Genomic DNA, 13,066 nt, shown 5'->3' on the forward strand with positions numbered 1-13,066 from the left:
ATTTAAAAGTGTGTGTGACTCGTATATCCCCCCCCCCCAAAGCTGGTTGTTAAACATTGAACAATACACCACTAATTGAAAAAATAACAGACACAGTGACCGCACCTAAAGGCATAACCTAGCATTTTGCCGATGGGAAAACAGAGGTAAAATGGGACAGGAATATTAGACGGGCTCTGAAGTCCCTTCCAAAGGTATGATATGATTATGAGTTATTCTGCCTTCCTGAACTACTATCCTCGATAATATCATTGGCTCCCAACTTCATGCCCAATTTTTATCTCAAAGAAGTTCCTCCTTAGCTGCTTCAGCACTGACAATTTTCTGAGTGCGTTCACAGCAGAAAGAGAAGCAACAGCCCTAGATAATCCTGGCCCTTGTTTTTAATTCTCTTCCCTAAAGACTTAAAACTGCAGAAGCCATCAAAAAAAATCAAGGAGGGAGGGAGCCAAGGCTCTTGTCCCAGTTCCATCATAATTAGCTGAGTGACCTTGGGTAACTCTCTCTAGTCCTTGGTTTCTTCATAAAATGAAAGAGCCAGGCTTAGGCAATCACTGTTTTCTTCCCCTCTTACAACCTCTGATTCTGTGTGTGTCTCTGTGCGCTTGCGAGATACAAGATGATTAAGCAGATTGAGGTGAGTCAGTCTGAGTGAAAAGATCTTCCCTTCCTGATCAATACTTATTCATTTCTACTTTGCTGAAAATTGGCCCTCCCCGGGGGCAGTAAGCGGAAACTTGATTGATGATTTCTGAATCAAGACTCCTAATTAAAGGTCAGCAAAAGGGGATAAAATGAGACATATGAATAGAAGCATCAGTGTATTTCCCCACCGGGGGCTTTTATCTTTCCAAGGTCTTGGGCTGTCTTTCCAACCTTCCTCAGCTGCTTCTGAGGAGAGATCACCATGGCAACGGAAGGCCACTCAATGGTGCTAAAAACCTGGTACCAGGTCCATTAAAGGAGGAGGAAGCCAGTACTACCTCTCTAGAGAGGAGTTGGAAGAGCAAAGCCATTCTCATTTCATAGAAATTTTAAAAAAAATAAAAATTAGAGCAAGCAGAGACTTTTGAGATCCTCTGGTTCAACTCCCTCCTTTGATAGATGAAGAAACTGAGGTCTGGAAAAGTCATGCGACTTCTCCATGGTCACACAGGTAGTTAGTAGTAAAGTTAGAACTGGAGCCCAGGCGTAGCAAGGTGGTGCAGTGAATAGAGCACAGGACTTGGAGTCAGGAGGACCTGAGTCCAAATCCTACCTCAGATACTTACTAGCTGTGTGACCCTGGGCAAATCACTTAACCCCGACTGCCTCCAAAAAAGAAAGAAAAGAACTGGAATGCAGCTTTCCTGACTTAGAGCTCAGTGTACTTATCCTTGACTCCTCACTCCCCGCCACCCCCATTGCCTTCATCCACTCAGTTGCCAACTTTTATTGATTCTATCTCCCTGACATCTCTTGTACACGTCCCCTTCATTCAACCCACATGGTTACCCTTTAAGTAGGTGGTCACCTGCAATGACTTTCTAATTTTTCTCCCTGCCTCCATTCTTGTCCCTTTTCCCTTCATCCTCCCCGAAGCTGCCAAACTGATCTTCCTATCTCGCAGATCTGACACATCACTACCCTGCTTTTGCTTCTAGGATTAAATGCAAACTCCTCTGGCATGTAAAGCCTTCCACAGCCTGGCTCTTGCCTACTTTTCAGACCTATTAAACATTATTTCCTTCCACACACTCTGTGGAATAGCCAAACTGACCTTATTGTTATGGCTCATATATAACAATTCATTCTCCACTTCCATACCTTGCACATATATTGTTCCCCGTGCCTGGAAGACGCTCCTTCTACATCTCTGATTCTTAGAATTATTAGCTCTGTGTGTGTGTGTGTGTGTGTGTGTGTGTGTGTGAGTGTGTGTGTGTGTGTGTGAGTGTGTGTATGCACTTTTTTCCCCATGAGAGAATGTAAGCAACTTGAGGGTAAGGACTTTTTCATTTTAGCTTTTGTATCCCCCAGCACATGGCATAATGTATGGCACACAGTAGGTACTTAATAAATGCTCACTGATTGATTTCTGCTAAGATTCCCCTGCCTTCCTGGTTGAGAGAGACTCTGAAACATCCAAAGTTAACTCAAGGATGTCACAATTGCCTCCACAGACTTTCCCCTACTTTGCTTCTAACCACAAAACAAGCAAGACGGAAGTGGGAAATTAAGGGAAACACATCAAAAGGGATCCAGACTTTGGAGGGGGGTGACCTTTTTAACAAAAATCGTGGTGAGATGAGCTAAGATAAAATGCAAATTGTGTGGATTGATATGAGGAATGAGGCCCCAGGCCTTACCAGAGCTTGCTCTATGAGGAGGCAGAAGAGAATGGCATTGCCCACTTCCCTCAGGCTCTGGAACACATCAGTCTTGAGTTCTGCATACTCAATGATGTCCTTCAGCTGGTGATGGAAAAACTCCAAGATCCCTAGGGAGACAGAGGAGACAGATCATCAGAGAGCTTTCAGCTGGCTTCTTTGGGCTGAAACCCTGGGTGAGCATTAGAGATACGAAGAAGTGAAATCTGGGTGCCCAAGATGCAACCTTGCTGACTTGTTCTAGATTCTATTGAGGAGTGTAAAAATCACCTGGCTCCGAATCCACAATCCACAAGAAGAAAACTCAGGTGAAAACTGTGTTTCTCACTGCAGGGCAATATCTTATTCTCTTTTCTTTTTTTTTTTTTCTAGTGAGGCAATTGGGGTTAAGTGACTTGCCCAGAGTCATACAGCTAGGAAGCATTATGTGTCTGAGGCCAGATTTGAACTCAGGTCCTCCTGATTCCAGGGACAATGCTCTATCCACTGCACCACCTAGCTGCCCCTGAAATATCTTATTCTAACCTCAAATATAATCTCCTGCCCATGGGCACTGGTCCTAGCCCTGGCCCTTGCCCCACTCCCTCCCTGGACACCAGATATCTCGATGGAAGGGGACAGTTATTTGCCTGCATGGTCATGGAATGACAAAAGCCTCTGTTTCCTAGATGGCTTTCTGGGCCGCTATTAACTACCTCAGAGGCCTTTTCATAGGGGCAGATCATTTTGGGAGTTTGGAGGAAAAGGTCAGATGGATTGGTATGTAATAATGACAATAATAATAACTAACAGTTACACAGTAGGTTCCAGGCACTGTGCTAAGTGCTTTACAATTATTATCTCATTTGATCCTCACAGCAACCATGAAGGGTAGGTGCTGTTATTATCTCTGTTTTATAGATGAGGAAACTGAGGCAAATAGAAGGTTAGTACATGCCTGAGGTAGAATTTGAACTCAGTTCTTCCTGACTCCAGGTCCAGGGCTTGATCTACTAAGCCACCTTGCTGCCCCTATTTATTATTATTATTGTACAGCCCTTTATTTTTTTTCAAAACACTTCTATATTCATTATCTTGTTTTATCTTCCCCAGGAGAGGCAGATTGTCCTAGTGGATGGAGAGCCAGTTCAAAGTCAGAAAAATCTGGGTTCAAGTCCTGCCTCTGACTCAAACTGGCTGGACAAGTTACTCTCAGTACTCTAAGCAACCCTTTGAGACTCTTAGTGGCAGAGAATGTGTCCACCTGAGTTGGTAGAAGTTTCCTCATCTGGGGGTCCTTTACCAATGAAATTACAGGTACAGTCTCTAGCTTATCCTGATCTCCCTACCTACCTTGGGACACAGGCAGGGCACTCATAATCTACCCTTCCCACCCCCAACCTTCCCTAACGACAGAGGAAGAAACTGAGGTTCAGAGAGGTAAGTGACTTTCTCAAGACCTTCTAGGTGGATACTCAATCAACAAACATGTATGTACCTTGTACCAGTCACTCTGCTAAGTGCTGGAGCTAAGAAAGGCAAAAACAGACCTCAAGAAGCTTACATTCTAATGAGGGAGACAACATGTAAACAACTAGGCATAAATAAGATTAAGACCATAAGCAAATTAAGACCTGGGACTTGAACCCAAGTCTCTAGAATCCTAGTCCAATGTTCACCATGGTTCTGACACCTGGTATGCCAAAGGAAAGCTCATCAAAGGCATCTACTTGGACAGTAATGGAACCAACCAGGAGAATGTAAGCTCCTCTAGGGCAAGAACAATTTTGTTTTTGTCTTTGTATTACTTCCTGGTAAACTGTTTGGTTTGTAGTAGCCATGAAGCAAATGCCTGTTGAAATGAATGCCTTCCCAACACTAACCTGGGGAGCCATATTCATGCCGTGGCAACCTGCATATCTTGGGCATCACCTCTATCAGGGTCTTCACATACTGGAGGATTGTTCCTTGTAGCTGGCAAAGGAAAAGGAAAAAAGAAAGCATGGGAAGACAAGAAAATGTTAGGTTCAAGATTCATTCATGCCAAAGTTCTTTCTCTGACCCTGGTATCTAGAGAGGTAAGGGTTGTCCAACTTGATATCAGCCTCGAAGATGTGAGTCTGGGCCTACGTATTGTTTCCCTGAATGTCTGTATGTGAAACTACAGAGAGACTCTTTTGCCTGACATCTAAGGCTCTCCACAATCTTGTGTAACTGTACCTTTGCAGCCTCATCTCCTATTAATCCCCTTCTCCCACTCTATATTCTAGCCAAATTACACTAAATCTCATATATCATGACTCACATGGAAGAGGGATTAGTCATGCTTTCCCTGACCCTGGGTAGATCAATGGGTAGAAGTCAAAGAGGCAGATTTAAGGCTGGATGTTAGGAAAAACTTCCTAAGAATTAGAGCCATCCAGAAATGCAATGGGAGACCTCCTCGGGAGACAGTAGATTTCCTCACTTCAAATATAGCAAAGGCTATATTGTAAAGTTACTCAGATTGGGTTAGAGGAATGGAACAAATAGTTCTTGCCCTCAAGGAGCTTACATTCTCCTGGTTCCATTAAAGGGCCTTTGAGGTCACTTCCAACATTGACCATCCTTCTGTGATCCCATGCCTTTGCTTGTGCTGTTATCTATGCCTGGGGTGGTCTTCCTCTCTCTTGCCTTGTTGAATTGCTATCTGTCTTTCACAACTCAATTGAAATGCCCCTTGGCCCATGAAGCCTTCCTTGACTGTCTTTACCTGCTTCTTCTCCCTTGACTCTAATTAGCAATGACCTTCCCCCTCATACTGCACATAGCACTATTTTGTAACTCTCTGATGTGCTTATCGGCTACTTTTATTATCTTTGTTGATATCTTGTGCCCCTACTACACTATAAGTTACTTAAGGGCAAGGAATATATCTGATCTAAGCTTTGAATATCTACTGGAACTTGGCACAATTCTCTATATAATATGCACTTAATAAATGTCTGTTGTATTTTACTGTATTGTACATGGCACATTTCATGGTATATGATGGAACATATGCAGCACAATGTACTATAACCCATTAATTTATCTAGATGCTTTCTGAAGCTATTTCTATCTCCTCATCCAGAATGTACCTTGTTGGCATATTCCTCCATTACACAAATGTGTATAGTGATGTTAAAGACCATTTAACTGCTCTCAGGACTTTAGGCCCAAGAATGTGATAGTTTCACCTTCTCCCTTTCCTCAAAGGGGAAACTGAGCTGTGTTTCTTCACCTTGGCCACCTTTTATAACCTGTGATCAATCCCTAATGCTGGTGATTGCTGTTCCACTATCTAAACCAGAACCACAACCTGGGAATAAACCATATTTGTGCTGGAGTTAGCTTGGTGAGAGCTGATCCGTTAAATTTTCAATGCGGGCACTTACATTTTGAAATCAGCAAAGGCTATAAATCAAAGTGTGATCTATTTTGTTCACTGTGGAAAATGTTAAATAATACAGATTAAACTTATAAATGGGTTATGGGTACATTCTTCTTCCCAAAAAACGGTTGTTAAACATTTACCAGTATACCCCTGGATTAAGCTGTATGATTTGGGGAGAACCTATGAAATTTAGCCAGCCCTCAACCCAATAGTTGATCTCTCAATTTTCTATTACTTGCAATCAAATCTACAGTACCATTGCTTCTGTAAAGGATGTGCCAATTAATTGTGCTACCGTTCTTTTCACCATCTTTGTGACATCCCAGACCCTAACGCCCTTGCCTGGCCACCATCCTCTTATATGTACTACCTCATCCTATTAGTTGTTAATGGGCAAGAACTGGTCCACTAGTCTACTTCTATCTCTAGTATCTAGGACAAAGTAAAAGTTTAATAAATTCTTTTTCATTCTTTCATTCACAAAGGCCCTCATTATTAGTAAAAACTTAACTGAACGTGGACATGGGTCAAGCCTTCTGAAGGCTGAACTTACCAAACTCTTGACAATCTTGAGCAGTTCTTCCATCACCACAGCAATGCCCTGATAACCCAGGAGCCTGCAGATTGTCTTGAAATGAGGTGGCCCCACAAAATTCCTATAGGAGCTGTAGATGTGGCTGTAGGCAATGTTGAGGGGCTGCAAAAACAGAAACGGTTGTAATGTGAATGGAGCACTGAATTTTTCTTACCCTGAAGAACAGTGTTTTAAAATTCATCTGCTTCAGTGACTAAGCCCTATTTTTAAAAGAGCGAGAATGAAATATGTCCCCTGCCTCTTAGAAAAGAGGTGCTAGACTAGACGTGAAGGGTGAGGCTTTCGTTTTCAAACACGGCCAAAGTGTTGGTTTGTCTTGTTTGATTGTACTTATTCATACAAGAAAGGATTCTGGGAGTGGGGGAGAAGGTAGTTAACAGGAAGAGATTAATTTAAAAAAAAGAGCATCAATAAAATATTTTTAAAAAATAAATAAATGTATCTGTTTATTTCAAGTCTGCATAAACATTTTTTAGGAAGATTTTATAAGTTAGTTAAACATACTGTTTCCCAGGATTGAGTTCACTTTTTATAATCTGGAAGATAAGGATATTTAGATAATCTGTTCATGCCTAATAGTAATGTTGAATGAAATATTTACAGTAACACAGGCTGACCCCTCAAAAGACAGTAGCACAGTGAGTAGGATACAGTTAGACTCGTGCTTTAGAAATATGTCTTTGGCAGGAGTACGGAGGATAGAATGGAGAAGGGAGAGAGGATGGAGGGAGGCTATTGCAGAAGGATATTGTAATAATCCAGGTGATAGCTCGTGAGGTTCTGAACTAGGGTGGTTGCTATGTAGGGGGAGAAAAGGAGGTGAGCTGTGAAAAAATGTTGTGGAAGTATAATTGAGGGATGGATTTGCTACTGTAGGGAGAAGGAGGAATGACAGAGGATGCTAGAGCTGTGAACCTGGGTGGCTGGAAGAAGGGTGGTACCCTCATCAGTAGTTGGGATATTTGGAAGACCAGTGGGTTGGGGGCGTGGGGAAGGTAATGTAATGAGTTCTGCAGTGCAAATTACAACCCAACCAAGACTGCTTATCTTATAGAATTCATTCTGTCCCACCCAAAATCAAAAGGGAGGAGATGGATTGGGGCTCTTCCTTATTAGTTACAGCACTGGAGAGTAGAGTCCCCCCTAAAAGGGCACCTATAATAGCCAGGAGGTGACCTGGAAGGCAGAAGCTAGGTATGCTGGGAGAGGGTAGGAATTTTCCAAATGGCTTCTACACAATTGCCATTAGTTCTATGGGTAGCAGTTAGATAATTGCCTTGAGGGACAGAAGGATTCATAAAAGGGAAGTTGGGAGTGCCTAGAGGAGAGGCTAGAGTAGGGGGTCCTTGTTTGAGAGACAAGCCTAGACTGGCTATGGGAGGGATGATGGTATACAACCTGGGTGTGCTGATAAATGTTTAACAACCAGCTTTCCCATGTATGCAGGGTACCTTTTAAAGTTTAATCTACATCATTAGTTTGCAGAATTGTAATTGGATTCACATTGAAAATTTAATAATCAGCTCTCCAGCCAGCAAGAGCTGGCTTCAGCACTCTACAGTATACAACCTATATTCTCATGTTCTGATTGATCACATGCCCCTTGAGGTCAGTTTCAGTCCCTTTCTTCCCATTTTGAAGACCTGTAGACTAGGACACTGAGAGGTTAAAAGGGAGGGAGGGAATGAGCATTTATTAAGTATCAACTATGTGCCAGGCATTGTACTAAGTGCTTCTTACAATTACTATTTTATTTGATCCTCACAACAACTTGGTGAAGTGGATTCTATTATTATCCCCATTTTTCTATAGTTGGGAAAACTGAGGCAATCAGAAGTTTAAGTGACTTGCCCAGCTAAGTCTCATAGGTAGGAAGTGTCTGAGGCTGGATTTGAATGCAGGTCTTCCTGATTCCAGTCCCAGCACTCTTTTCACTATGCCACCTAGCTGTCTATACAACTAGGCTGAGAGACTTGTCCATGTTCACACAGGTAGAACGTGTCCGAGCAAGGACTTGAATCCAAGTTTTGTTGACTTTAAAGCTAGCCATCTATCTACTATGCTACTCTGTCTCTAACAGAAATGAACTAATGCACTTTAATCAACAGAAACTGTTATCTGATGCTCTGTTACCCAGAACTCTCTGCTACCCAACACTTCCACAATATAATGTTAATGCCATTCATACCTATGCTTTAGAATCCTTATGGATCCTCAAAGAAAGATTCTGTTCTATTCAGTCTAGTTTTACTGCTTGGGGGGAAATCTTACTGAATCCCAGTCATCTTAAAACTGAAAATTCCTGCATTGCATATTTGGGAGCTCTCTAAAAGTCAGGATATTTGATCAGCTGCAATCCCCCATTCCTTCACCATTCTGTATAACAGAATACATTCATTATATGAAAACTTCACCTACTTTGAGGTCCTAAAGGTGTGCTATATGCAGTCATAACATTTATGTGACAAAAGCCTACTTTGGTGCTACGCAGACAATTCTTAATACTACTTGAGTGTGATGAAATTCTCAGCTAAACAGAGGGTGAATGGAGACATTATCACATGTAGTCACAATATATTCTAAAGGCCACTTTGGTGAGGGATAGGAGTGCCTATTAGAGACTCAAAAGTATGATAATTGCTCATTAGTATTGTGCACATGCCAGGCATTTTTATGAAAATGTTCACTTCAGCTCAGTGATCTATGTAGCTGGGCTAGTACCATGATTAAGTTTGCATATGCAAGGCAAATATAGATGTTAACAATTGAGAGAAATGGTTATTAAATAACTAATGACTTGGAGAGATCCAGAGTTCTCCCCCTTTTTCTAAAGTTCTCATTTCAAAGCTCAGTTGGACAGGACATATGATAGCAGATAGGATTAACATTCTCCTCAATCTAGGTATTGCTGCTCCACTGGCCTTACAGGTGAAACTCCTACACACGTTGTCTTCTGCTCAGGCTTGAGTGAGAGATACAAATTCTTTGATTAGATTGCCCAAGGTCGGGCAATTTAGAAGTAAATGACATAAAGTTACATTCTCCCAGCCCTTCATTAAAATAGGTCCACCTCTCATTGTAATATTCATTCTCTCATAACTTATTAACCAATCAGAGTTGATTGCCACCCTTAGGAACACTCACTCTTCCAGGGGCATATAAACTGTGAGTCCACTACCATGATTGATCTTTGGAATTCCAGAGTGTCATTGACCCTTTTATTAATAAAATGCTAGCATTATTAGTAAAATGATTAATTACCCAGAAATTATGTCTCTCAAACTTTTTAAACATTGCACAATGTAGTATGTATTGCTATTTTTGTATTGTTATTGTATATGAATTTTTTTGTACCAGATCTTTGATTTCACTGGTATAGGCTGTGCTTCTCAAAGTATTGTCTGGAGACCCCGGGACACTTTCAAAGGGGGTCCATAAAGTAAAAACTATTTTCACAATAACATGAAGTCATTTTGATTTCAAATATGGTAAATACTGATAGATATGAGTTACATAAACAAAAGCTCTTTGATGGGTCCTCGATAATTTTTTTTTTGGACTAGGCAATGGGGTTAAGTGACTTGCCCAAGGTCACACATCAAGTAAGTGTTATGTGTCTGAGGCTGGATTTGAACTCAGGTCCTCCTGAATCCAAGGCCAGTGCTTTATCCACTTCGCCACCTAGCTGCCCCTTCCTCAATAATTTTTAAGAGTGCAAAGTGGTCCTGAGACCAAAAGGTTTGCAAGATGCTGCTATAGGGAACTTTGGTGAGGAAAATCCCCCTGAGGCAGCAAAGTACCTCTTCTTTGAGAACTGCTGGCAGGGGTCTGAGAAATTAAGCATCTTGCCAAGGGTCACAGAGCTGGGAGGTGGGGCTGGAACCCAAGTCTTTCTGATTCTGAGACTAGTTCTTTAAACTTTGTGTCATGATGCCTCGTGGGCAGAGATCCAACGTGCCTGCAAGACTGCAGCCACAAAGACTGAATTCTCTATTTTTCTGTTTGCTTTTAGGAAAAGGGATTTTTCTTCAAGTGAGGGCCCCTTCAGCTAATGGTGTTTGACAAGAGCCATTAATGGTCTGCCTAGGCCCACAGGAGCATGTTGAGATGCTGATCTGGTAATGGTGAGTATTTGAGAATACTGCTTTTGATGAAAGCTCAACGTTTATGGTCCATTAGGCTCTTTTCTCAGTGCCAGTTAGTTGTTTCTTCTAACCCACAGAGCAGCAAGAGTGCACCCTGGTCTTCCTATATAGTTCCTTCTTGAGGACATGCTATTGAGAGGAGCTTTGGGACAACAATCACTTTTCTGAATTGGGACCACCAAAAGGAAGTCAGCAGCTAGTCATGTCTCCATCTTTTGGCTTTTTCTTGTGATATGTACCTGAGACCTTCTCAAGAATCAGAGACAATCAGGGCTAAAAATGACCTTAGGGATAATTTAGTCTAATTCGATTATTTTACATGTTTCAAGATGAGACAAATATAATGCCTAACAACTCAACTCACATATTTACATGGCATTTCATGCTTCACAAAGCCTACAAAGGAACGTAAGTTTCTTGAGGGCAGGGATTCATCTTTGTATTCCTAACGCTGGCACAGCAGCACCAGGCACCTAGTAAACTTGATAAATGCTTATCGAATGAAGGGGTGCACAACTTTCCTTCTCTTCTGTACTTTTCTGCAGCTGCCTCATGGCTTGTGACACATTCCCTCTATTTCACCATTTCCCTGGGAAGTGAGCAGGAAGGTCACCTCCAGAATCCATCTGCAGAGCCACTTCAGAGTGAACAAAAACCTGGTGGAGTCCTAGAAGTATGGAATGAATTCCACTGCCCAAGTCTTATTTTCAAGATGTTTGTTCTCTAAGGTCTCCTATTGCTGATGGCAGCTCTTCTTAACAAACATTAATACAAAGATGGATGGTCACTCATCAGCTAGATGACAGGTTTGAGAGATCATAGATTTAGACCTGGAAGGGACCTATAGAGATGCTTCACCACCACAGGTCAGAAACCACAAAACAAAACAAAACAAAAAACAGGCACACCCCATGCAATTTGAAGACTCTCTTTTGGACACGTTGATAGGACTAAGACCTTATCTTTAGTCTCCTCTGTATCTTTCATGGATCCTTATACATAGCAAATACTCAAGAAATGCTTGACAAATTGAATGGAACTGAGTTCTCTTTATGTCCTTCAGAAGCTTCAAGCTATGACCCAAGCCTCTCAGGAATAGGACTGAACTGAAGAGAATTCCAAAGTCAGCATTATGCAAACCAAACCCCTTTAAGAATCACCAACATTCAAGCTTCACTCTTCATCATTTCCCAGGACACGAACACATGCAAGTATAGAAACACACACATGCCAATAGAGACATGCACATACAGCCCCTAAGGGCACCCAGTCTAACCTGCTGACTCAAGAGGAGGCTGGACCTTACTGCCCCATAGGGAAAGGGGTGGAGAGGCAGAAGGCTGGACATATTCTGATGATGTGAAGAAAAACAGGGATGCAATGGTGATTCTAGATATTTGAAACCTACCACAAATATTCCTAGTGGGCCTACTACCAATTAACTAAATCTAAATTGATCCTGCTAATTGACTTCACTAAAAAAAAAAAAAAAAGCAGAGTCAATTAGCAGGATTGGTTCATTAGCAGGCTTGAACATCCTTTCTGAGCTGACTCAATTAACAGGGCTGAACGCTCCTGTCTCTTGAAATCAATGTGTACCTAATCTTTTTAAGAAAGCTCACTTAAAACAGGCTTCATTTAAAGTCAAACTGCATGAAATAAAAGTCACTTTCCTCTCTGGATTTCATTTTCCCCATCTGTTGGACTAGATGAGCCCCAGGCTGTCTTCCAGCACTAAAATTATATGATTTTTCGTGTCTAAAATAACAAGCAGCCCTAATTTAAGACCACATATTAACCAGGTTTGATGCCAAGTGCATTTTCTTCAGGCAAAAAAGTATCTTAAGAATGGAGGAGAAAAGGATGTTTAAAGTGGCACAAAAAACACCCCAAATAGCATCTGAAACTGAATGTTGCGAGTCAGGATATCTGCATTTCTTGGGACTGTCTACTGACCATAAGATAATTCACATTCTCATTTTAAAGCAAGCACAAAGTTAACGAATGTTGGAGTTGCTAATCATGTACCCATCATTTCTATATCATTGTGTAGTCCATTGAGTGTCAGTTGTTTGTCATCTGATGGAATCCAGTCTGTTAGTTGAGTAACCTAACTATTTGTCATCACTCTGACCTGCTCGGTATTTCATCACAGAATAGGATATCTGCCACTGCTCAACTTCAGTGGAGCTCCTTAATATCCAAGTGACCCCATGGACAGATTTTGTATAACGTATATTCCAAAGCTGAGATTTCCACTTTGTTATCAACTAATATTCTTATAGATCATGGTGGATGGTACCAGGGAGTGTCATATTTCCACCTTGACTTTTATGGAAATCAGATAATAGTGTCTATGTTTGCAAATCCCTTCTAGCTCTGACATTTCACATTCTTGAGGCCCTTCTGGCAGTAACTTTCTATTAGTTCTAAATCCTTTCCTAGCTTCAACAGTCCAGATTGTAAGGTCTTTCCCAGTTCTGAAATTCTAAGTTTTCAACTTCCTTCTAGCTCTAATACTCTGTGTTCTAAGGTCCTTTCTAGCTTTGATGTTCTATGTTCT

General features: G+C 41.5%; 1 protein-coding gene across 1 annotated transcript in view; it reads right to left on the reverse strand.

The window, feature by feature from the left end:
• CYFIP2 (cytoplasmic FMR1 interacting protein 2) overlaps positions 1–13,066 on the reverse strand; it is a 137,483-nt gene that overhangs the window by 31,764 nt on the left and 92,653 nt on the right. Inside the window, exons 24-26 of the mRNA XM_027841713.1 lie at positions 6,317–6,460; positions 4,232–4,322; positions 2,349–2,479 (exon numbers count right to left, since the gene is read on the reverse strand). Of these exons, the coding sequence (XP_027697514.1) occupies positions 2,349–2,479; positions 4,232–4,322; positions 6,317–6,460 (366 nt within the window). The remainder of the gene's footprint in view (positions 1–2,348; positions 2,480–4,231; positions 4,323–6,316; positions 6,461–13,066) is intronic.

This window comes from Vombatus ursinus, unplaced genomic scaffold (assembly GCF_900497805.2).
Source record: "Vombatus ursinus unplaced genomic scaffold, bare-nosed wombat genome assembly UNPS02014863.1, whole genome shotgun sequence".
In the NCBI taxonomy this organism is placed as follows: domain Eukaryota; kingdom Metazoa; phylum Chordata; class Mammalia; order Diprotodontia; family Vombatidae; genus Vombatus; species Vombatus ursinus.